At 36.8% G+C, this 27,511-nt stretch overlaps 1 protein-coding gene across 10 annotated transcripts in view; it reads right to left on the bottom strand.

The window, feature by feature from the left end:
• WDPCP (WD repeat containing planar cell polarity effector) overlaps nucleotides 1-27,511 on the bottom strand; it is a 399,715-nt gene that overhangs the window by 140,844 nt on the left and 231,360 nt on the right. For 9 of the 10 annotated variants that reach the window (XR_007513554.1, XR_007513555.1, XM_049856218.1 and 6 more), the window contains one exon: nucleotides 24,111-24,174. The exons of the other annotated variant lie outside the window; for it this stretch is intronic. Coding sequence is in view for 7 of the 9 variants with exons in the window: in XM_049856218.1 (XP_049712175.1) it covers nucleotides 24,111-24,174 (64 nt within the window). In the remaining 2 variants the exon portion in view is untranslated. The remainder of the gene's footprint in view (nucleotides 1-24,110; nucleotides 24,175-27,511) is intronic. 10 annotated transcript variants of the gene reach the window in all.

Below are 27,511 nucleotides of genomic sequence, written 5' to 3'. Positions count from 1 at the left end.
GTCCAGTGCTTGTGGGATTGAGGCATATCCAGAATGGGTCCTGCCAGTGGAGGACTGTGGGATTGAGCAAGAGGAACTGACTGGACAGTAACCACTGTCCCATATTTGTACAGGGACATTAACTAGACTCTTCGGTCTAACAGTTGCTGAGTAACAGCATTTAAGTGCAAATCCAACTATCAATTAGTAAAATTAACTCCCTAGGACCTACCTCCTTTGGAGCCCTGGTGGCACAGTGGTTAAGCGTTTGGCTGCTAACCAAAAGGTCAGCAGTTCAAATCCACTAACTGCTCCTTGGAAACCCTGTGGGGCTCTGTCCTATAGGGTCATTATGAGTCAGAATCAAGTTGATGGCAACCGGTTTGGTTTTTCTGGTTTAAGACCTCCCTAGAGCCATTTCCTAGAGCCATTTCCCTCGCAGTTTCCAGACCTCACTTTGCCTTCCCTTTCCCCTGCTCTGGTATCACATCTTTTTCCCTCTTTGTAATGCATCCACTCTTTGAGCATCTATGTTAGAACAAAAGGCCCCATGGGAGCCAATATCATAACCTAGGTTAACTAACAATACTGCACAGTGGATTCACTGTGTCACAGGATATAGTGCTGCTGTCCTTGAACATTTCTCCTTATTTAAAAGCCTTTAGTCCAACCAACCTGGCTTTTACTGCCTCTCTTTTCAGAATTTGAACTAAGCTTTCCAGGAGCTTTACCCTTCAGCCCCTGTGACTCCAGCTTTGGTGCTGCCTCAACCACTGGCCAGGCAGGGCCTAACTGTTTGAGTCACCCAGGGACTCCCCCCCCAAAAAAAAAAAAATCCTCTAAAAAATTTAAAAAACAGTAAGAAGCAAATGATCTTAACAGTATATCAAACTGATGGCATAACTACATGAAAATAATTATTTCAAGTCATTTAAAAAATACACAGAAATGTTTTTACCCTTTGTGAGATATATGTAAGAAGGAGGGAACTGCAAAGACATCTTAGAATATTTTCATTAATTATATATGTAAGAAGGAGGCAGCTGCAAAGACATCTTAGAATGTTTTCATAATTATACTAATAGTAATATTTGTAGAATTATTCTGACTTTTTCTTTTTAATATAAATATTATAGAACAGAGGTGAGCAAACTACAAGCCATTGGCCTAGTCCAGCCCATTTGTTTTTGTAAATAAAGTTTTATTAGAATACAGCCACACTCATTTGTTTATACATGGTTTCTGGCTGCTTTTGAGCTATCATGTCAGAGTTGAATAGTTCCAATAGAGACTGTGGCCCACCAAGTCTAAGATATTTATTGTCTGTCTTTTTATAGAAAGTTTACTGATTCCTGTTCTAGCTGTTTCCTCTGCAAAACAGTGACAAACTCCGTGGCAATAAGGACCATAGCATACAGCCTATGAACTCTAATTACCATTTACCACTAAAAGGGGAACCAAGACTTCTTGATCATATGGTTGACTGTCATACCAGAAGGCAAAAAAGCTATGAGTCATCCCAAGAGGACCCAGGAGCCAAGTAGAAGGGACATACATGGCTAAAGATACATGTAAAATATTACCATCTGGACACTCTTTAAAGGAATAAAACAAAACCCAGCACTCAACAACTTAAAATTCATAAAGTTCAGCTCCCAGTAAACGATACTAGGTATAAGAAGAAATAAGAAAATGTGACCCTAACCAGGAGAAAAATTAGTCTCTTGAAATAGATCCAGAAATGACATAGATGATGGAATTACCAGAAAAGGACTTTAAAACGGCTATTACGAAGTATGTGTGTATTTGACACATATATGTACAAGAATTTACAGGAACACATGAACATCATGAGGAGAGAGTTAGAAGGTATAAAAAATACCAAAATGGAACTAGAGATTCAAAATATAATATTTGAGAAACAGAAAATCTATTGGATGGGACTGAGTAAATTAGACACTGCAGAATAAAAGATTAGAAAACTTGAAGACAAAACAATAAAAACTATACAAAATGACATACTCAGAGAAATAAAGACTGGAAAAACTGAACAGAGCTTGAATCGGCTGTGGATAATATTAATCAGTGTAATTTAAGAATAATTGGAGGCCCAGAAGGGGAAGAGAGGAGAACAAAAAAAAATTTTTTTGAACAGATAGGGGCTGAAAATTTTCCACATATGATGAAAGCTATTAACCTGTAAATATAAGAAGTTCAATGAACTCCAGCAAGATAAAACACATACACATACCACAAAAAACAACATAATCAAACTGCTGAAAACTAGTAACAAGGATAAAATCCTGAAAGCAGCCAGAGAAAAAAGGCACATTATCTACAGAGAGGTAGAGATAAGAAATATCACAGACTGACCATCTAAAGTAGAGCCCTGGTGGTGCAGTGGTTAAGAGCTCAGCTGCTAACCAAAAGGTCGGCAGTTTGAATCTACCAGCCATTCTTTGGAAACCCTATGGAGCAGTTCTCCTCTGTTCCCATAGTGTTGCTATGAGTTTGAATTGACTTGATGGCAACGAGTTTGGTTTTTTTGGACCATCTAAAACTGTCAATTTTAAAAACTGAATTCAGAATATATTTGCCAGAAAGCAAACTCCAGACTCAGATGCTTCCCTGGTGAAATCTATCAAATATTTAAAGAAGGAATAATATTAATAGTGTCATGGATTGAATTGCGTTCCCCCCAAAATATATGCCAACTTGCTTAGGCCACGATTCTCAGTATGGTTTGGTTGTCCTCCATTTTGTCATTGTAATTTTATGTTAAGAGGACTGCGTGGGATTGTAACACCACCGTTACTCAGGTCACCTCCCTGACCCAGTGTAAAGGGAGTTTCCCTGGGTTGTGGCCTGTACCACCTTTTATCTCTCAAGAGATAAAAGGAAAGGGAAGCAAGCAGAGAGTTGGGGACTTCACACCACCAAGAAAGCAGCACCAGGAGCAGAGTGTGTCCTTTGGATCCGGGGTCCTGTGCCTGAGATGCCCGCAGATCAAAGGAAGACTGATGACAAGGACCTTTCTCCAGAGTCAACAGAGAGAATAAAGCCTTCCCCTGGAGCTGATGTCCTGAATTTGGACTTGTAACCTACTAGACTGTGAGAAAATAAATTTCTCTTTGTTAAAGCCATCCACTTGTATTGCTGTTGTAGCAGCATTAGATGACTAAGACAAATAGTATGCATACTCTTCCAGAAGGGAGAAAAAAAAAAGTTGAAGAAAAGAAGCAGGAAGGGATGATTGGGGAACACTTCTTAATTCATTGTATAACACCAGCATTACAGTGATTATCAAAACCAGAAAAAGACATTTAAAAATTAGACTGATAGCCCTTATAAACATAAACACATAGCAAAGTACATCTCAGGAATGCAGTGTTTAACATTTGAAAAAAATCAATGTAATTTGCCATTCTTAACAGGAAAAAGGAGAAACACGATATGATCGTTTCAACAGAGAGAGAAAAAGCATTTGACAATTCAATACCCATTGTTAAAAGTTCTCAACAAGCTAGGAATACAAGGAACCCTCCTCCAGCTGATGAAGAGGATCTGTGAAAACAGTAGAGCTGATACCAGACTTAAGGATGGAAGACTGAATGCTTTCTCCCATAGATCAGTAACAAGGCAAGGCTGGTCACTCTCACCACATCTATTCAATATTATATCAGAAGTCCTAGGCAAAGCAATAAGACGGGAGTAGGGGGGAAGGCACAGAGATTAGAAAAAAAGAAAACTTTCTTGATTCCAAGACTGTATGTTCATGTTGGCCTAGGTATAAAATTCTAAATAATCTATCAAAAAGTTACTAGAAACAGTGACTACAGCAAGGTCGTCAGATACAAGTATAATTTTAAAATTTATTGTAATTCTGTATACTAGCAACAATTGGAAAATGAAATTAAGAAAAAATACCATTAATTATGGTTTCATAAAACATGAAATAATTAGGGTTAACTTTACCAAAATATAGGCAAGATACATACACTGAGGCTCCAAAGCACTGTTGAAATAAAGAAGATCTAAATAAACAGAAAATATACCATATCCATGAACTGGAAGACACAATATTTTTAAGATGTCAATTGTCCCCAAATTGATCTACAGATTTAATGCAATCACAGTGAAAATCCCAGGAGATATTTTATAGAAATTAAACTGATCCTAAAACTTACATGGAAATACAAACAACCTCGAGTAGCTAAAAAAATCCTTAAAAAGAACAAAATTGGAGAATTTACACTGCCTGATTTCAAGACTTACTATCAAGCTATTCATCAAGACAGTATGACGCTGGCTGAAGTACAGACCAGCATTTCTAAACCTTGTCACTATCTACACTTCAGGTCAGATAATTCTTTGCTGTGGAGAGCTGTGTTGTGTATTGTAGGATGTTTGGCAGCATCCCTGGCCTCTACCCACTAGATGCCAGTAGTACCTCATCCCCTAGTTGTGAGAACCAAAATGTCCCCCGGGGGAGCAAAATTGCTGCCCATTGAGAAGTACTGGTATAGACATATAAATCAATGGAACAGACTAGAGTCCAGAAATAAATTCACTTAAAATTGGTGAATCTTATTGTATTTAAATTATACCTCAATAGAGTTAGTTTAAAAATAACATCTTCAATGGACAGAAACGTTAAATACACTAAAATTAATGAATAATAATAATAATATTTAAAATGTAATCAGTGGCTTTTAGAAAATGCTACGGAAACAACTTCTTTTAATATCTAGCAAATATAGGCAAAGAAGCAAATATTTATCCTTCCTTTCCTACAGGAATTGTACCTCAAGGTATCCCAACAGAGAGAAGGGAAAGTTTTTGTTTGTTTGTTTTAAGAAAAATTCCAGCTAAGAAATGAAGAAGCCATGATAGAATATCACCACTTTGCAGTCCTAATGAAATAATAAATGTAGGTAGTGATCATTGATATCTGTTAAAACCATGCGGTGGAAAGTTTCAGGGGAACTTTATAATGATTAAATTAGGCTGACAACCCATGAACCCACTGAGGAAACTTAACATCAGGAAAAAGAAAGCCTAACATTATTTGACACTTGGCAGAGGCATACACATCTATGAAGCATCTTTGCCAAAAAAAAAAAGCAAATAATTTTTGTTGTTGTTGTCTGTGTGTATATACACACAAACTCATCACCAGATTACAGAAAATACAGGAGGTAGAGGAACATGTTAACCACTCCACAGATAATGCAATTGGCACAACCCAGAATATGGCACTCCCACACTTCTGTTAGTTTGTTGTACTGTGGGGACTTGCGTGTTGCTGTGATCTTGGAAGCTTTGCCACTGGTATTCAAATACCAGCAAGGTCACCCATGACAGACAGGTTTCAGCTGAGCTTCCAGACTAAGGCTAGGAAGAAGGGCTCAGCAGTCTACTTCTCAAAAGAATTAGCCAATGAAAACCTTATGAATAGCAGCAGAACATTGTCTGATATGGTGCTGGAAGATGAGCCCGCCAGGTTGGAAGGCACTCAAAAGACAACTGGGGAAAAGCTACATTCTCAAAGTAGAGTCAACCTTAATGACATAGATGCAATCGAGCTTTCAGGACCTTCATTTGCTGATGTGGCACAACTCAAAATGAGAAGAAACAGCTACAAACATCCATTAATACTTGGAATGTGGAATGCACAAAGTATGAATCTAGGAAAATTGGAAATCATCAAAAATGAAATGGAACACATAAACATCGATATCCTAGGCATTAGTGAACTCAAATGGACTGGTATTGTCCATTCTGAATTGGACAATCATATGGTCTACAATGCCAAGAATGACAAATTGAAGAGGAATGGCATTGCATTCATTGTCAAAAAGAATATTTCGAGATCTATCCTGAAGTACAATGCTGTCAGTGATAGGATAATATCCATATGCCTACAAGGAAGACCAGTTAATATGACTATTATTCAAATTTATGTACCAACCAATAAGGCCAAAGGTGAAGAAACTGAAGATTTTTACCAACTTCGGGAGTCTGAAATTGATCAAACATGCAATCAGGATGCATTGATTATTACTAGTGATTGGAATGTGAAAGTTGGAACAAAGAAGAATTGGTAGTTGGAAAATATGGCCTTAATGACAGAAACAATGCCTGAGATCATATTATAGAATATTGCAAGACCAAGAACTTCTTCATTGCAAATACCTTTTGTCACTAACATAAATGGCAACTATGCATGTGGACCTCACTAGATGGAATACACAGGAATCAAATCGACTACATCTGTGGAAAGAGATGATGGAAAGGCTCAATACATTCAGTCAGAACAAGGCCAGGGTCCAACTGTGGAACAGACTATCAATTGCTCAAGTTGAAACTGAAGAAAATTAGAACAAGTCCATGAGAACCAAAGTACAACCTTGAGAATATTGTACTTGAATTTAGAGACCATCTCAAGAATAGATTTGAAGCAGTGAACACTAATGACCGAAGACCAGATGAGTTGTGGAATGATATCAAGGACATCATATATGAAGCAAGCAAGAGGTCATTAAAAAGTCAGGAAAGAAAGAAAAGACCAAAATGGATGTCAGAAGAGACTCTGAAACTTGCTCTCGAATGTCGAGTAGCTAAAGCAAAAGGAAAAAATGATGAAGTAAAAGAGCTTAATAGAAGATTTCAAAGGCTGGCTTGAGAAGACAAAGTATTATAATGAAATGTGCAAAGACCTGGAGGTAGAAAACCAAAACAGAAGAACATGCTCGGCGTTTCTCAAGCTGAAAGAACTAAAGAAAAAAATCAAGCCTCGAGCTGCAATATTGAGGGATTCTATGAGGGAAAATATTAAACGATGCAGGAAGCATTAAAAGAAAATGGAAGGAATACACAGAGTCACTATACCAAAAAGAATTGGTCGACATTCAACCATTTCAGGAAGTAGCATATGATCAGGAATCAATGGTACTTAAGGAAGCAGTCCAAGCTGCACTGAAGGCATTGGTAAAAAAACAAGGCTCCAGGAATTGACGGAATGACAACTGAGATGTTCAGTAAATGGATGCAGCACTGGAAGTGCTCACTCATCTATGCCAAGAAACTTCGAAGACAGCTACCTGGCCAACCAACTGGAAGAGATCCGTATTTATGTCTAATCTCAAGAAAGGTGATCCAATTGAATGCGGAAATTATCAAACAATATCATTAATATCACATGCAAGTAAAATTTTCTGAAGATCATTCAAAAGCAGCTGCAGCAGTACATCGACAGGGAACTGCCAGAAATTCAAGCCGGATTCAGAAGAGGACGCGGAACCAGGGATTATCACTGCTGATGTCAGATGGAACTTGGCTGAAAGCAGAGCATATCAGAAAGATGTTTACCTGTGTTTCATTGACTATGCAAAGGCATCTGACTATGTGGATTATAACAAGTTATGGATAACTCTGTGAAGAATGGGAATTGCAGAACACTTAACTGTGCTCATGAGGAACCTTGACATAGATCAAGAGGCTGTCGTTGGAACAGAATTGCATGGTTTAAAGTCAGGAAAGGTATGCGTCAGGGTTATATCCTTTCACCATACGTATCCAATCTGTATGCTGTACAAATAATCTGAGAAACTGGACTAAATGAAGAAGAATGGGGTATCAGGGCTGGAGGAAGACTCATTAATAACCTGCAATATGCAGATGACACTATCTTGCTTGCTGAAAGTGGAAAGGACCTGAAGCACTTACTGATGAAGATCAAAGGCCACAACTTTCAGTATGGATTACACCTCAACATAAAAAAAAAACAAAAATCCTCACTACTGGACCAAGAAGCAACATCATGATAAATGGAGAAAAGACCGAATTTGCCAAGGATTTCATTTTACTTGGATCCACGATCAATACCCATGGAAGCAGCAGCCAAGAAATCAAAAGACGCATTGCACTGGGCAAATCTGCTGCAAAAGACCTCTTTCAAGTGTTGAAAAGCAAAGATGTCACCTTGAAGACTAAGGAGTGCCTGACCCAAGCCATGGAGCTTTCAATCGCCTCATGACAATGAATAAGGAAACCCAAAGAAGAATTGTCACCTTTGAATTGTGGTGTTGGTGAAGAACATTGACCATACCATGCACTGCCAAAAGAACAAATAAATCTGTCTTGGAAGAAACACTACCAGAATGTTCCTTAAAAGCAAAGTATGGCAAGACCACGTCTCACATACTTTGGACGTGTTATCAGGAGAAATTAGTCCCTGGAGAAGGACATCATGCTTGGTAGAGAACCAATGAAAAAGAGGAGGACCTTTAACGAGATAGACTGACACAGTGGCTGCAACAGTGGGCTCCAGCATAACGACTGTGAGGATGGCACAGGACTGGGCAATGTTTTGTTCTGTTGTATACAGGGTGACTATAAGTGGGAAGTGACTCAATGGCACCTAACAACAACAACAGAATATGGGAAATTCTTCAGGGCAAGGGGTCCAATTTCTTCAACAAAGAAATTGCCAAACCGGTAGGGGTGGGAGAAGATCGGTAGCTGGAACTCAAAATAAGATATGAGACACGTAAGTCAAATATCATGTTGGAACTTTTTTGCATCCTGGGTATCATGGATTGAATTGTGTCCCCCCAAAATATATGTCAACTTCGTTAGGCCATAATTCCCAATATTGTGTGGTCGTCCTCCATTTTGTGATTTTCCTATATATTATAAATCATAATCTCTGCCTGTGGTTAAAGAGGATTAGGGTGGGACGTAACACCCTTGCTCAGGTCACATCCCTGATCCAATGTAAAGGGAGTTTCCCTGGGGTGTGGCCTGTACCACCTTTTATCTTACAAGAGATAAAAGGAAATGGAAGCAAGCAGAGAGTTGGGGACCTCATACCACCAAGACAGCAGTGCCGGGAGCAGAGTGAATCCGTTGGACCCCGGGTTCCTGCATGGAGAAGCTCCTAGTCCAGGGGAAGAATAATGACAAGGACCTTCCTCCAGAGCCGACAGAGAGAAAGCCTTTCCCTGGAGCTGACGCCCTGAATTTGGACTTCTAGCCTAGTAGACTGTGAGAAAATAAATGTCTTTGTTAAAGCCATTCACTTGTGGTATTTCTGTTATAGCAGCACTAGATGACTAAGACACCAGGATACAAACTACATTTTAAATATTTCAGGAGATAATTAGGGTAATTTGAACAACAACTGGATACTTGATGATATTAAGATATTGTCTTTTTTGTTATGTGATAACACTATTATGGCTGTGTTTTCTTTAAAAAAATGAACCTTTATATTTTAGAGAAACATACTGAAGGATTTATGGGTGAAATAATGATTCTTCAAAATAATCCAAAATGGGAAGTGCAGTGATTGAAGGTATAAATGAAGTGTGTTCAGTCATGTATTGACAATTTTCAAAGCTAGGTGATGGCTCTTTTATCCATGATAAAAAGTAAAATAACTCCATAATAAAGAATTAATAGTATATTTCCATTTAAAAACAAACTTCCTTTGTCCGTAGTTACAACCTCCTTTCCAATCCTAATGGTATTTTTTGTCTCTTTTTCTGTCCTGATCATATTTTTCAAACTATTGTCTTACAGATATTTTCTGTAAACTGGCTTTGATTTTGAGAAATTCTCCTTTTTAAAAATATACTTCATTAATTTGTTCTATCTTCATTAATTCCATTCCTTCTACATCCTTTGCATGAATGGGTTTAGGGGTAAGAAATTTCTTTTGAGTTACTGCTTTGGTTGCAAGCTATAGATCTTGATATACAATATTTTAATTGCTTTTTGTAGTTTATTTTTAATTCTGTTGTATGGAAGTCACTGGTTTATGATAGCAATCTTTTTTAATTTATTCAAATTTCCTTGGTGGCTTACATATGGTCATTATTTGTGAGTTTGTTAATAATGTACATTTTCTGTTATCAAAATATAATAACTTTTATTATATATAAAAATATCTTTATTAGCTCGAAATTCCTAATTGTTCTATTATATCGTTACTTAGTTTTTTCCTTTTTGGTGCACAGTTTTCTGAAAAGAATATGTTACAATCCTGCACTCTGACTATAGATTTTTCAATTTTTCCTTGAATGGCCTTCATTTATAAAATATATTTTGGAGCTGTGAAGTTAAATGAATAGTGGTATATATGCTTGATGGATTATTTCTATTATGAATTATATCACTATGAAATCCCTTTCTGTATTAGTTTTCTGTTGCTACATAACAACTTATCTACAAATTTAGCCACTTAAAACAATAAACATCATCTCATACAGTTTCTGAAGGTCAGGAATCCAGGAGAGCTTAAGTGGATGATTCTGATTCATGGTCTCTCATGAGTTTGCAGTCAAGATGTTGGCCAGAACTGTGGTCATCTGAAGGTTTGATTGGGGCTGGAGGATCTGCTTCTAGATTGCTCATTCATATGGCTGTTACCTTAAGCCCCTAGTGCCTACTGGTTGTTGGCAGGAAGCCTGTTATTCACTGTATAGACCTCTCCATAGGATTGCTTGAATATCCTCATGACATGGCAGAGAGCTTCCAAAACAGTAAATGATCAGAGAGAGAGGGCCAAGGATGAAGCCACAACACCTTTTATGACTTGGTTTCAGAAGTCACACACCATAACCTCCACCATGTTCTATTCATTAGAAGTGATTCACTTGGTCTGGTTCACATTCAAGGGGACGGGAAGATGAGCACCACCTTTTAAAGAGACAAATGTCAAAGAATTTGTGGGCATATTTTTAAAGTACCACACCCTCTTTTTTCTTTTAAAATCTTTTGTTTTCAAATATTTTGGTAGCATTTGTTTGTATATCTTTTTCTAACCACTTTTGAACCTTCCTGTGTCATTTTGGGTTTTGGAATGTATTTTATATGCAACATACATCTGGATATTTAAAAAACCCAATCTTATGGTCTCTGTTTTCACTAGGTAAATTTAATTCATTCACAGTATACTTAACTAATTTTTATACTTATTCCAGCCAGCTTATTTTGTGTTTTCTAATTACCATATATATACTTATTTCCTTTTCCTTATATTTTTATTTAATAAGTTTTCTTTGTTGTGTTTTTTCTATGTATAGATTCAAAGTTATACCAATCATTCCTGTGATCAATATCCTTAAATTCTTAACACATTCACATCAACTTATTTTTTATAACAATAGCTAGGACCTTAATCAGTACCTATACAATCTCACTTTTCCCCACTCACTCACCTTATTTCTCCTGATGGAGCACCCCAATTATTCACTCTTGCTTGCCCAGGAACACCACCTCATTCCTAGCATCCCCTTCTTCAGGAATGGGGAACATCTGATCCTGCTCTGAAATTTGGGAGACGTCTTCTCTCAACATTTTGGTTTCTACTTTCCTGCTTCAATTTGATTCTGTTTGTTTTGTAGTTTTCAGTAGATTTCTCACAATTTCTGGTTCATCAAGTATTCTCCTTATTTTGAAGTCCCTTTGTAATTATACACACACAAACACTCCTTGTATTATTTCTAGAGATTTGGCACAGGAAGGAGAAGTTGTTGTATTTCTTAAAGCAGAAGAGGCACATTTCATTTGTGTAGGTTTAAGTTTCCATCTGATCTCTTTTCATTTAGAAGTTATTTATTCTTTCAGTGGAGAATTTAACTTTCAGGTCCAAGCTGGGTTTGAGTCAATGGGAGCTAGACAATACTATATTCATGGTATTCTATATTATGATTTAAATGTATATAATAAATGATAAGTCTTATTTCTGAAGCTAGTAGGTATAAAACTCCTCTATATAAAAACAGGGCCAAGGAAGCAATTCCATGTCAACTTGATCACCAATCAAGTGCCTAGGAGTGGCAGATGTAAGCTCTTCTACAAAAATCGTGCCAGTGAAAGACGAACTACCCAAAAGAATCATGCCAAGGGAAGACACAGATGGCTGGACAGCAGCAGCTATAAGTCTTTTTATAGCATTATCAGATGGTACAGTTGACATTCCAGTTGGCTCTGTGCCGATGGCCAAGGTAATTAGAAATGCCAACATTAGCGTGTTCAGAGGCATACTCCTTTTTACACCATCGAACATGGTTCCAGAGAAGCAATTCTGGGTGGCAAATGAGTAGCCTTTATGCCACAGTAAAAATTAGGCTGGAGAGGTTACCTGAATTTTCGAAAACAAAATAAGGTCCCAAAAGACACTACTAACTTGTATAGTAAGGATTCATGGAATCTTATTTTATTCAATGGGTTATAATTGTCCCACAAATTTTAATATATTGCATTTTCATTATAATTCAATTAAAATATTTCCTAATTTCTCTTGTGACTTCTTCTTTGACCCATAGAATTTTTAGAGAAGTGTTATTTAATTTTCAAATATTTGAGAACCTTCTAGATACGTGAATGATATTGACTTGTAATTTAATTCCTTTGGTGTCATGTTTCAATCTTCTGAAATTTACTGAGCTTTATTTTGTGGACCAGCATATGGTCTATGTTTAGTGAATATTTCGTGTGCATTTGAAAGAATGTGAATTTGGGGATTATTGGGTATAGGTACAATAAATGTCATTTAGGTCAAGTTGGTTAATAGGTTCACATATTCTATATGTGGATTTTTTTTATCTTATTCTGTTGAGTTACAAGAATTGTCTATTTCTCTTTATAGCCTTATCAGCTTTTGCTTCTTGTATTTGAAGCTCTGTTATCTTCAACATAAGCATTTAATACTGTTTTATCTTCTTACTTGACTTTATCACTGACTGTCTCTATCTCTTGTAATATTCCTTTGTCTTGAAGTCTGCTTATCTGTTTGCATAGTATATCTTTCTCCATCTTCTTACCGTCAGTCTATTTGTTTCATTATAGATGAAGTGTTTCTCTTGTAGACAGAATATAATCAGGTCTTGCTTTTTAATCCAGTCTGATAATCTCTGGCTTAAAAAAATCTAATCTCTGCTTTTTACTTGGAATGTTTATTGTTGCAGTTAGTTGCCATGGAGTTGGCTCCCACTCACAGTGACCTTGTGTACAACAGAATGAAATGTTGCCCTGTCCTGAGCCATCTTCGTGATCTTTGATATGTTTAAGCCCTTGCTGTGGCTATTGTGTCAATCCATATCATTGAGGGTTTCCCTTATTTTTGCTGACCTTCTACTTTACCAAACATGATGTCCTTTTCCAGCAATTGGTTTTTCCCGATGACATATTTGAAGTGATTTAGAAAATAATATTGAGTCATTATTCCCAGTCCTTGAACATAGAGAGGGTGACCCAGCTGGAGGTAGGATAACAAGCACTCACAAGGACACATTAACTGGCCCCTGAGGTATAAAGACCATAGATGGGACAATCTTGGAAATTATCTTTTAGGGAACTTTTCACATAAAGCCAATCAAACAGAACACAAAAGGAGTCCCACTCATCTTTTTCTACTAGCATTTAGTGAATAGAAAATCTGTTGGACCAATGAAGACTCTCCTGACTGACATTACCATGTACCAATGATTACTGAGAGGGACAATTCAAAATGTAGGATCACAGTGTCTAGCCAATCTGTGAAAAGGTGAAGCTTTCAATGGTTTTGCCCATTTTGTAATGTTAATATATATTGATTATACTGTAACTTTCTTGGGACTCAGGCAGACTTGGCTGTGGCAGCATGCTTGTCTGTTTTCCCATTCTTGCCTATTCTGTAATATTCTCTGGACTCAGGAAGACATGGCTGTGGCAGCATCCTTGTCCATTTTTCCACTTCTGTCTATTCTGTAATATATCCTCGGACTCAGGCAGACATGGCTGTGGCAGCATGCTTGTCCGTTTTCCCATTCTAGCTTATTCTGTAGTATTTCCCTAGACTTGGGCAGACATGGCTCTGGCAGCGTGCTTGTCTAATTCCCACTTTTGCCTTTTTGAATATATGCCAAATAAAACTGTCTTTTTGCTTTACTAAACTTTGTGATGTTTTTGCCCTACAGCAGAAGTAAGGAAAACAAAGTTTCTAAGGAGCATTCTGGTTTCATTTCTTCTAAGATCCATTTGTTTGTTCTTCTGGCAATCCACGATATAGTCACTATTCTTCTCCAACAGTCAATTTGAATTTAATGTAATTATTTTTATCAATAGAATTAAGTGTACTATCTTTCTATTTTGCCTCCTTGCCTGCCTTCTTTCTGAGAATTTTTGAAGTATTTTTTCCTATTGACTTTTTTTTTTTTAGGTATATATCTATTTAAAATCTTTTTAGAAGTTCCTCTAGGTACTGTAATATGTAATCTTATCACAGTCGGCTGAAAATGAGGTAAAAAGGTCTGAACCTTACAACACTATGATTCCATTGACTCACTCCTGTGCTGGTACTGTCGTTCATTTACCTCTACATGTATATAAATACCATGGTGCATTGTTACTATTTTTGCTTTAAACAATTATCTTTTAAATATATTTACAAATGAGAAAAAGGCTTCTTTATTAACCCATCTGATTACCTTTTACTTCATTCCTTTGTGTAGATCCAAGTTTCCATCTGATATCATTTTTCTTCTGATTGAAGAATTTCCTTTAACTTTTCTTATAGTCCAGATCTGCTGGTGTTACGTTCTCTCCACTTTCATTTATTCAAAAATGTCTTTATTTCTTTTTCTGTTTAAAGATTATTTTCTCTACATATGGAATTTTTTATTGAGAATTTTTGATTTTTTCAGTGCATCAAAGATACAGTTCCATTATCTTTTAGCATTGTTTTTTTCCTTATGAGAACCCAAACCAAAACAAGCCCATTGCTGCTGAGTCAACTCTGACTCTTAAGAACCTTACAGGACAGAGTAGAACTGCCCCAGAGTGTTCCCAGGATGCGGCTGGTGGGTTTGAAAGGCTGACCGTTGGGTTAGCAGCTTGAGCTCTTAACCGCCGAGATTTATATCTGTCATTGATCCTCTTATGTAATATACTTTTCTGAATATTTTTAAGATTTTCTCTTCATCTTTGACTTTCAGTACTTTGGCTATGGTGTGCCTAGATGTGGTATGAGTAAAAAAAAATTTTTTTTTTCCTATTTGGAGTTTGCTGTGCTTCTTGAATCTGTAGATCGATGATTTTCAGCAAGTTCCAATTAGATGTATTTTAGACCACTTGATTTTGGCCCACAAGTTACTGAGACTCTGTTCCTTTTTTTGCAATAATTTCCCTTTTTGTTCTTCAAATTTCTATTTATCTGTCTTCAAGTTCACTGTCTCTTTATCTTGTGCAATATGCAATCTCCTGTTAAGCACATCCAGTGAATTTTGAGAGGTTATTTGAATCTTCTACAATTTTAACTTTATCTCCATTTAATTTATTTGTAAAGTATTATGAGGTACTGTATATTTAAAATCATCAGAATGGCAATGTTACCCTAATTTTTGTTTTGATAGTTGCACTTTTTTTTTAACAGAAAGGAATCATTATGAACAGTGATAAAATTTAAGAAAAACTACAGTTGTGCCTTATTTTTTCATAAAGTCAAAGCCTTAAACAAAGATCTGCTGTGAAACAATAAAAAATTTTAATTTAGAAAATCTGTTTGAAGACATTGGAGAGCTCATAGGCAGGGAGTACTTAAGAGACCAAGATCCTAGACAAAAGCGAAGCCCAGAGAAGAAAGCTTGGCAGTTGGTGCCACTTTTTCTTTTCAAAGCATTTGCCAACTTGTAATAGGTCACCAAGAGGCTGAGAAACTTAGAAAAAAGTAGTGTTTGGTTAGTTGGGAAGATGCACAAAGCTTTAGGTAGACTCAGTGGGCTAAAAGCACAAAGATTTACTTCAGAGTAAGATCTTTCAACTGGGACTCCGGAGGGGCTATGCTCTTGAAATAAGAGTAAACTGGCTAGAAAAAGGAGTATAGACTAGATGGAACATATAGAAAAAAAATAGGGTAGGCTCAAACACAATTATATTAATATTTAAATTATACTTTGATTAAAAGATAAAAATTCTGAGAATTGATTAAAAATGTCCAACTATATGATTCTTACAAAAGATGTATAAAGCAACAGTGTGAAAAAATGGAAAACATAAACCAAAATAAAACAGGTGTAGCTACACTTTGAGATGAAGTAGATTTTAAGGTAAGAGGCATAGCTAGAGAAAAAGAGGAATTTTCATAACTATAAAGGCTCAATCTACCAAGAAAATATATAACAGTTCTAAGTTGCTATGTTGTTATGTACCTAAGTACATAGCCTTAAAACATATCAAACAAAAATGACCGAACTAAAAGGACAAACAGATATGCCTACAACCATAGTGGGAGATGCTGGCACACAATTCTCAGTAAAGATACAGAAGAATTGAACAACGTGCTACAAACTCGATTTTATGTAGAAAATGGTACCCAACAACTACGGATACACATTCTTTTCAGTGGATGTGGAAACTTTACCATTGAGCAAAAAATGGACCATAAAACAAGTTTTAACAAATTTCAGAGGACTGGAATAATACACAGTAAACTAACATTAATGTATATCTGTAAAGAATCCCTCAATGTTTGACATTAAGAAATACACTTTTAAGAAACCATGGTCAAAGAAAAATTCACAACAGGAATTTTAGAAAAGATTTTGAGCTGATTGATAATGAAAATACAACATATCTAAATGGCCAGAGTGCAGCCAAAGTGATGCTTAAAAGGAATTTATAGCCTTGAGTGCAGATACTAGGAAATAAAAGCTAAATGATTTAAAGTCAATGATTTAAAAGCATCCATCTCAAGAAGTTAGAATCAGAAAAGCAAATTTAAACAAAGAATGTTGGAAGACTTACACTACTGATATCAATACTTAAAAAATTACGGTACTTAAGACGGTTTGGGGCTGGTGAAAGGATACAGAGTCTAGTAGTAGACATACATATATGTATACATATATATGGGCACTTGATTTGTGACAAAAGGTGGCCCTGTAAATCAGTGAGTAAAAGACAATGGTCCTGGGTCAACTGGATATACATATGACAGAAAAGAACTTTGACCCATACTTCAAGTCATCCCCCCAAAATCAGTGCAGGTGGATTATAGGCCCAAAAGTGAAGACTGGTATAATAAAGCTTCTAGAATATGACAAAGGAGAGTATTTACAATACCTTGGAGCAGGAAAAGATTTGACAAAGGAGAGTATTTACAATACCTTGGAGCAGGAAAAGATTTTTTAATGACCCCAAAAAGCACTAACCATAAGGGAAAAGGTTGATATACTGAATTATGTTAAAATTAGTAACTTACGTTCAAGAAAATACACCATTAGTAGCATGAAAGAGCAAGCCACAGAGTAGGAAAAGATATTTTCAACGTATATCACTGCTAAAGGACTATTTCCTATCTTTCTCTATCTTATTTATAACTCCTACAAATCAATAATTAAAAGCTAGAAAGCCCAGTAAAAGAGTGGGCAAAAGACTTGAATAGACGCTTTATTAAAGGGAATAATAGCCAGTGGAAGCATGAAAAGGTGCTCGATTTCAGTAGTCATCAAAACCAAAAACACCAAACCCGTTGCTGTCAAGTCGATTCTGACTCACAGCGACCCTACAGGACTGGGTAGAATTGCCCCACAGAGTTTCCAAGGAGTGCCTGGTAGATTCGAACTGCCTGCCTTTTGGTTAGCAGCCATAGCATTTAACCACTACGCCACGAGGGTTTCCTCAATAGTCATCAAGGAAATGGAAATTCATAACACAGGGGGATATAACTACGTACCTACCAGAGTGGCTACAAGTAAAAAAGCTAGAATGGGAGTAACGGGAATTCTCCTGCACTGGATGAAAATTAAAATTTTAAAAACTGTGTGCTGTATCTAGTCAATGTAAGTATATGCATACCTATTACCTAGCAATTCTTCCTCTTGGTTGTATCCAGGAGAAATATGTATATTTGTGTATATATATAGTGTGTATTTGTGTATATATACTGTGTATATTTGTGTGTATATATTGTGTATATATATGTATACATACATACATATACATAAAAAGATATATGTGAAAATGTCCAAAAGAACCTTATTCAAAATAGTAAAAACTGGAAACAACCCAAATGTCCATCGACAGTAAAATGGAAAAATATATTGTCATATATTCATACAATGGAATGCTGTACAGCAATTAAAGTTAATGAACTATTGCTACAGACAACAAAATGAATGAATTGCACATTGTTTATTAAAAGAAACCAGACACAAAAGAATACTGTATGGTTTCATAGATACAAAGTTTAAACCAGGTAAAACTAATCTACATTGTTAGAAGTCCAGCAGTGGTCACCTTTATTTAAGATAAGGGCTGGTTATGGGGAGGGGACGTGAATGGTGACTTCGAGGGTACTGGTAATGCTCTAGTTTTTTGGCCAGGGTGCTCCTTTTCTGAAAATTGACTGAGCTGTGTACTTGCAAACTGTGCGTTTCTCTGTGTGCATGTTATAAACATGTATCACAGAAAGCTACCATTACTGTCATATTGCACTATACCATTACAATTTTAACTACATGAAAAGCTGGAAAGACAAATTGGACTAACTTTCATCGTTTTTGGAAAGACTTTTTTTCAGTAAGACATCCGTAACTTGCGGTGTGCACTATGCAGTTTTGATTGCAGCACTGCCATCAGTAGAAGCCCGTTAATACTTTTCTATGGACCATATTTAAACTGATGTTGGCGTTCTGTGACCCCTTGGGCCCCCGACTGCTTGCCAAACTAATGATATTTTAAGCTAAAGCAAATTTAGTCTTTTTTTATAATTTATTTTTGTTGTTGTTGTTAAGAATATACACAGCAGAATATACCCCAGTTCAACAATTTCTACATGTACAGTTCAGTGACATTGATCACATTCTTTGAGTTGTGAACCATTCTCACCTTCCTTTCCTAGTTGTTCCTCCCACATTAACATAAACTCACTGCTCATTAAGTTTCCTACCTAATCTTTTCAGTTGCTGTTGTCAATTTGATGCCATTTAAAAAGGCACAATGCCCAAGGCAGACATTCTTTACTAGTTAAGCTAAACTACTGTTGGGTTTTGAGAAGACTGCAGGAGATATTTTTGGTTTAAGGTTTAAGGACTATCACAGGGCAGTAGTTTCAGGAGTTCATCTGGCCTCCACAAATCCAGGAAGTCTGGATTCCATGAGAACTTGAAATTCTATTTTTCATTTTCCCCATTTTGATCAGGATTCTTCTACAGAAATTTAGTGTTTTTGATTGGTATATTTAATTCAAGAAGTGAGCTCTTGTAAGGTATTAAATAATTAGTATGTAGATCGACTGTGTATTCACAAGATGAAGTTTCTTACCTTCACACAGTATTTTTATATAGTAGGGAGGACTACTATAGTTAAAGAAAATACCAAGAAGGTCTGCTCTTTTAATTTTATAACTTTTTCCAATTAGTAAAACAATAACAATTTTCTCAGCTAAAAAGATCCACTTTATGCATGAAGGCCCCCAGGTAGAGACTACACTTTTTGAGTCCATTAGTGCCTGTAGTACCTACTGTCTCCCTGATCTCGTTTGCTTGGGGAAGCAGCTATTCTTCAGAGCCAATTAATCTGGCAGTGGGACTTTCAATTATGAACCAAAAAAAAAAAAAGCCCACTGCCGTCGAGTCGATTCCGACTCATAGCGACCCTATACGACAGAGTAGAACTCCCCCATAGAGTTTCCAAGGAGCGCCTGGCGGATTCGAACTGCCATCCTCTTGGTTAGCAGCTGTAGCACTTCAGCACTACGTGACCAGGGTTTCCTTCAATCATGAAAAGCGTGTTCAAAATGGAAGGACCACAAAGGGGCTGAAATTACATGCTGAGAAAGGAATATTTTGCTCATTTTGGCAACAGCAGAGCCACAGATACCCAGGTACTAAAGTCTGACATTGAGAAAACACCAACCACAAGCACACTCAGCTATAAATTTGTTTGGAGTGGCCTACCCAGAAAGGTGATTTTGAAGAAATGAGGTTCCTAAACATGGTTATCTACAATTTTTAGCTTGAAGAATTAAGTAAGTGAATTTACAAATTGTCATTCTATTCCAAACACATCCTGGGGCCTGATTGGAAAAACTTGCTTATTTTAACTTGTGTCTTTCACCTTGGGTTTATCTTGGCTTTTCTCTCCAATTTCTACCTTCTAACACTGTACTAGAGCCCTGGTGGCACAGTGGTTAAGCGCTTGGCTGCTAACCAAAAGGTCAGCAGTTCAAATCCAACAGGCACTCCTTGGAAACCCTATGGGGCAGTTCTATAGGGTTGCTATGAGTCAGAGTCAACTCAATGGCCACAGGTTTGGTTTGGTTTTTAACAAGGTATTGCGCCCAAAATGTATTTATTCCATAACCTATACTTGGGACTGATCAAACTTACCTTACAGTTCAATTAGGTGTTTTCCTCATTAAATATCCAATATTTTAACTCTTAGCATGCATTTGCTAGAAGCAGCAGGTAGGTCTAGAGGTCAGGACAGAGGCTTTGGGGTGAGATCTGGGTTTAAAATCCTGGCTCTAGTCTTTCCTAGCTGTGTTGTTACTGTTAGCAGCCACTGAGTCGGCCCACAACTATGGCAACCCCATGCACAACAGGGTCAGACCATCGTGATCCATAGGGTGATTTTGGGATGACTTTTCGGAAGTAGATGACCAGGCCTAACGGTGCAGTCTTGGGAAATTAATTCTCTTCTATAAAGCTCAGGCTCCCCCTCATAGCCTATATTACAGGACTGTAATACTACAGGGTTGTGGGGGGAACATGACATATGCCTACAAAGCTCTTAGTGCAGTGCCTGACATTTTGTAGGTGCTCAATAACAGTAACTTTCCAAAAGCAAGGACTGTTTCTCTATAAATGTTGAAAATTTCTATTGAGGGGAAGTTATTTGAAATTCATGCCCATTTCTTAAAGTCTGTTTTACTTATAAAGGTGATGATACTGAGGCATTCGTCTAAACTTGATTTACAAACTCATTGCAATTCCAATCAAAACCCAAGGGAATTTTTTTCAACTTGACAAAATGATTTTAAAAATTCACAAACACGCTAGAATAACCAGGAATATTCTGAAGACAAAGGGAGTGATGAAGAGAAGGTAGGAGAGATGTGTCCATCATATATTAAAACATATTATAAAACCCCAGCAATTAGAACAGTGTGATGGTGACACAAAAATTGACTAATTAATTAACCAGAATAGAGAACGTGTACAAACGTATTGACAGATAGCAGTCGTTACTATATGCCAGATGCCACGTATATATTGACTCATTTAATACTTAAAATAAACTGATGATATAAGTTTTCCATCACCACTGAGGAGCCCTGGTGGCATAGTGGTTGAAAGCTGGGCTGCTAACATAAAGGTCAGCAGTTCAAATCCGCCAGGTGCTCCTTGGAAACTCTATGGGGCAGTTCTACTCTGTCCTATAGGGTCACTATGAGTCAGAATCGACTCGACGGCAGAGGGTTATCACCACTAAGGAGCCTTGGTGGCATAGTGGTTGAAAGCTGGGCTGCTAACCAAAAGGTTGATAGCTTGGATCCGCCAGCTGCTCCTTCGAAACTCTGTGGGGCAGGTCTACCCTGTCCTATGGGGTCGTTGAGTCGGAAACAACTCAACAGCAATGGGTTTGGTTTTGGATATAGGTAATAAAACAGAGGTAAACAGAATTAGGTAAATTATACAAGATCACACAGCTAATGAGAAATAGAGTTTGGATTTGCATCCCGGCAGCCTGGCTTCAGAGTCCAGCGCCCTGATCCCCAAAAAGTGCCCTCATACTGACTTTTTAATATCCAAGCCTGCAGCTGTTGTGCTGTGTGCCTCGCATCTCTCTACCAGTGACTGATGCTAATGCAAAAAGGGAATACCTGAAGGTTAACTAACACACTTTTTTGTGATTCCTTTGTGACCCAAATAGTATTATTATTAGTCTTTTAGGAAGCGATATCTTGTGGGTGAAAAAGAAAAAAATCACTTATAGGTAGGAATAATCCTTTTTTTTTTTTTTTTTAACTTTTAAATTCAAAGGAGCTACCATTTCTCAGTATATAGGCTATAGACCTATGTCTAGAAAAAAATGTCTAGATGATGGTTTAAATAGTAAAAATTGATCTATTAGAAAACATGATTTTTTCTCTAGACAATTTCAACACGGAACTTCAAATGTATATAGTAGGTTTGTGAGCTTAAATAAAACTTTGTTTGAGGCCTTAATGTTCGTTTTATATTTTGGGCTTCCCTAAGTGGGTTTGTTTTTTTAAGGCAGATCTGGAGCCCTGGTGGCACAGGGGTTAAAGCGCTCAGCTGCTAACTAAAAGGTTGGTGGTCCAAAACCACCAGTGGCTCCTTGGGAGAAAGATGTGGCAATGTGCTTCTATAAAGATTACCACCTTGGAAACCCTACGGGGCAGTCCTACTCTGTGCTATAGGGTCGCTATGAATCGGAATCGACTCGACAGCAGTGGGTTTGTTTTTTTGTTTTTTAAGGCAGGTCTTGGGCTATAAGCAAATTTATATGTGAAGAGTGAGAGTGTGGAGTTTTAAATAATGACTGTTTACTTTTGCAAATAAAAGAGGAATTAAAACGATTCCTTTCCTTCCCTTATTTTAGGTTTTTCTCTTACATGTAAAAATCCTCGGGTTAGGGTTAAGATTAGAGCTAGCCTTTCAGTAGAAAGGCTATTTGGATTGAAGAAATTTCAACCAACATGGAGACTTTATATTGTTACTGGCTAAACTGAGGCTAAATGCTGAAGCAGGTATGATTTGAAAGAGTTTAGAAGCTGGCTTTGATGGTTCAGTATCATTAATTAATAATCAAATCACTAGAAATTACAGATCAATATAAAACCTTGAGAGAGGAAGTTTGCCAGGCACCAGACATTCACATACTGATCTCTTTAATTTTTATCTCAGCTAGGAAAAAGACCGTTGACTACAGACTTATAAAAAGTAAAGAGATACGAAGAAAATCATCCTTTACTGGAGTAGGTAAGCAGTAGGGATGAGAAGGTGGAGATAAGGAGGGAAAGTTAATGGGGTAAAAAAAAAAACCTAAAAAGTGACATAAGTAAATTTCTGACATGATGATGTCTACCTATATAGATTTTGATGAATAAAACCTTCCCTCAATATACTAACCTGCCTGCTCAACCAGACATAACTAAACAAATGACAAATAACAAAAAGTTCCTACGTTTGAAAGAAATTAGGTTTTTTTCACGATCACTGAAAGCGCAATTTAATTGAATGATGTAAATTTAGAATTTAAATAGCAAACTCAATCCAAAGGCCAAGTGACTTAATGTACCGAGCCCATATTAACATTTAAAATGTCAAAGCTTAAACTACAAAATGTCTTCACTGTACAAAAGATTCAGGTACAAGACTCCTCCAGAAGATTTTCTTGTTTTCAAGCAGCTTTGGCTCTATTGTTTCTCTGGCAGTGGTGAAATCTGGCATGGAGAAGAATACGCCAGGAAGCCAGGGAAGAAACCCAGCCTTTGTTCATCTGACCTCACTGTGACACTGGTGCACGAACTCGATGCAGAGCACAAAGGTCTGTAAGCTCTGTCCGGAGCGGGTCAGTTTGACTTTTCTGTAGCTAGTTAGTGAGAGGACTAGAGTGTACATGAAATTTATAACTTCTTGGATCCACTTTGCACTTAAAAATACATGTAAGAACAAACCTAATTTATTACTTCTCACTAAAATCTAAGGAACAAACTGAGCACATTCAAGATCTATAGATATGTTTTGCCCTGTCCTGGCTTCTGCAGTGGTGCATCAGAGAACAGATTAGAAAGACATTTAAGTTTATTAGAAAGGTGTCATCCTCTCATATCAAGGTACATGAGGAGAAAAGTTTAAGAATTATAAATTCATCTTAGAAAACACAAAAAATCCTTTGGGCTCTGGCAAAGAAAATGTCAACAAGTCAAAAAATACTAGATGGCTATTGACCAGTTTCACGAAGGCAAAGCTGCAAGACAAGATGGAATAATGCCTTTTGCACCATGTGTTTAAGGCTGAAAATGACACTAATCCCTTTTAATGGTCACAAAAGCTGACAACTTACTCAGCCTTAGAACTGGAGGCACAAAATCATCCCTGGGAATGACTCACCATAAACAGGTCACGAGCACCAATGTCAACAGCTAAGAGAAATGCCTTTTCAAACCTCTGGTACCTATAAGGAAGAGAAATGTTATATATTAGTTGTGAACAAAACTACATAAAAGGAGAGAGCTGTTTGTTTAATGTGTTTATGTGTCACTGTTTTTGCTCTTCTGATGCGAAAAATATCTTCAAATAACTCTCATTTAGCCTGCTGCAGTCTTCCACATGTGAAATGTCATTGAGTGTCAGAGGAACTAAGGTACAGAAAGCGCACATGGGGCCCTGAGCACTGTCTGCAAGGACTAGCACAGCCCAGCATAGGCACTATTGAATGTAGGAAGATGACAGCTTAGAAGATGCTTCTTTGACAATTTTTCACTTTATTGTGTTTGTAAGAGAAAACTATGAGGAAGACAGCAAGATGACAGTCATTAGATCAGATAATTATTATTTCTGTGTTTCTCAGGAAAAGTTGGTAAGTCAAATGCTAAATTAGTACAAAAATCTCCTACCTGTGACTTTGAAAAAAAAAAAAAAAAACACACACATCCTAAGTTGTAACAGGACAACATACATGATTTTTTATTTTTGAATATTACTTTTCTATTCTTTTTCACAATTGTACTCTCTTTCCCCAAAGTATAATTTTGAGATTTTCCTTTGTAAAAATTTACTTTTAGGCTAAGATACATGAGAATAAGCTACAGTTTAAATGAATAACACTCATACAAAGTTTAAGATCTTGAGAAAAAAGCATGAACATATCTGTTGCACAGGATTTTGGGATAAAAGGTCTTTTCTATTTTGCCTGAGTGCCTAGACTTACACAGATATAACTCTCAGGTTTTCTGACTCTAAAAATAAGCAAGTTAATAACCAAGTTCTCTGTTCTCTATTCCATATTGCACACAGTGAGATATGGTGACAGAAAGTATAACAGAGATGTGAAACAAAAAAGAAGTATGGAATATTATTAATAAATTTCACAAATTCTATTAGTGAAATAGGTAAAATAAAATTCAAACAAACAAGGCTTGTTAATATTACATGTGAGTTGTAATACGTACAACCTGAAGCAAATGAACAATTTCCATGTTTTGTTTGATGACTGTAACTCCTGTGTCCTCCTTGGCCTTCTAACTAGTATCTCTAGCATCTGCACCAATCCCTCTCAGCTATGTGAGATCAGAAGGCAATTTTGTTTATTTTGTAGGTGAAGAGTGTTCTGCTCGAGGAAGCTAACTGATTCATTATACATTCAGCGGAGGTGGGATATGCTGAGGAAGTCAGAAGATCGGCAAGTTATAGTGCTTCTCCATGCATTTGCTGCCATTTTGCATTTTTTTCTTATTCCACTGAAACCATTCTGGTAATAATAATCAGCCTACTTCTAATGATAAAACCTAGGGGTATTTTTTCTTTCATAACTTCTCATCATGTGTGCCCTTTTGGCTGCATCTGACTACAAAAACTGCTCCTCCTTGAAACTCTCCCCTTCCTTGGCTTTGGAGACACCAGTTCTTTGTTTTTCAGTTTCTTAGATCCCATCTTCTTAGTTTCCTTTCGTACTTCATTTTTTATCTGCCTGTCCTTGAAGTTGTTCTTCTATTTCTGTTCACTCACTCCAATCTCCTCCGTGATCATATCCACTCACACGATATTATCACTTATATAAATGACTCATATGTCTACATCTCTAGGATCCATTTCTTACCTGAGCTCCAAACTCATATTTCCAAGCATCTCAAATTTAACATGTCTAACATGTTCACTATTACATGAATTTGGCAACCATATATGAAAAATTGGATTTGGAGAGAATAAATTTAAGGGGGACAAGTTAGGATGTGCTCTTCTTTCTAGGTGGAAGGTAATGATGGACACTATAATGAAATACCAAAGGGAACTTTAAACTAGATAGCTGACAAAAATACTTAAAAATGCATCACTGGGTGCTAAAAAAGTAAGGAAATCCACAAGGACATCACATCTCCAATCCATAAAAATAACAAACCAGTGAATGAATCAATCAAAGTCCACTGGTTGAAACTGGAGTAAGGACCTTGAACAGATAGAAAATATGAAAGAAAAGGCAGAAACTTCTGAAACCATCACCCTCAGGAGACTGAGCCCTGAGCAATTCTCAAGATACAGGAGTTAAGCTTCAGACTTCTGATTAAGCCAACTATAGGCACTAAGCCTGAGAGTTCTGAGTAAGCCAGGGGATCAAATGGTCCCAGGTTAGTAGCGGCCTGTAACTTGGACAAGGAAAAAAAATCCTGTCTGGTTAAAGTACTTCTGATAGAGGTTCCCAGGATTACTACAAATTAAAGTGAAATGGATATGAGTTCACAATCAAAGATCACCAAACACATAAGCCACTATGACTAAGAGTCAGAAAAATTAATAGATTTAGATCTTCATGGATTTCAGATAATTGAATTAAATTTAACCTATAAAATAACTCAGTATAAAATGTTTAATGAGATAAACGATGGGATTATTAAAATAAACCTGCAATAAGATACAATAAAAAAATTCCAAGTATACATTTTTAAATAAGTAATTAAATGGTTTATTAAAAATTAATTATTGAAGTTTATAACATGGCACAATGGAAGGAAGAATTAGTGAACTAGATGATGCATAAGTAAGGAATTACAAAGAAGGTTACATAGACTAGAAATAAACATGAAAGAGAACATGAAAAAGTCTAACGTATGTCCAAACAAAGAATTAAGTTAAAGGCTGAGAATTTCCGGAGCTGCTAACTATCATACCAATAGACACAAGAGGAACAATATATATCAAGCAAAATAAATCGAAGGAATCTATAGCTATGCACATTTGTAATGTAGCTGCAAAACTCCAAAGGCAAACCGAAGATCTTAAAAGCTGCCTGAGAGAAGACAGATCACCTACAAATGAACTACAAACATACGTACAGCTGACCTTTCTCAATGACAACAATGGGAGGTAACAAGAGAGTGGGAAAATATCTTCAAATTGTATAGTGAAAATAACCATCAACCTGTATTTCACAGGAGCCCTGGTGGCGCAGTGGTTAAGGGCTATGGTGCTAACCCTATGGGGCAGTTCCCATAGGGTCTTTATGAGTCAGAATTGACTCGAGGGCATGGGTTTTTTTTTTTTTTTGTATGACATGACAATGGAACAGTCAAGAATGAGAATAAAATAAAATCACTTCTAAATATACAAAAACTGAGTGTAATCAACAGATCTTTGTTGAAGGGACTTTTAGGGGGATGTATGTCAGGAAAATGGAAAATGACCTCAAAAGGAAGATAAAAGTAGCAAGAAGGAATGGTTAAAAAAGATAATAAAGTCAAATTCAAACCCGTTGCTGTTGAGTTGATTCTGACTCATAGAGACCCTATAGGACAGAG

The sequence above is a fragment of the Elephas maximus genome, chromosome 17, assembly GCF_024166365.1.
Source record: "Elephas maximus indicus isolate mEleMax1 chromosome 17, mEleMax1 primary haplotype, whole genome shotgun sequence".
NCBI classification, from domain to species: Eukaryota; Metazoa; Chordata; class Mammalia; order Proboscidea; family Elephantidae; genus Elephas; species Elephas maximus.
Note: the sequence above shows the minus strand (reverse complement) of the source record. Positions and strands in the feature narration are given on the sequence as shown.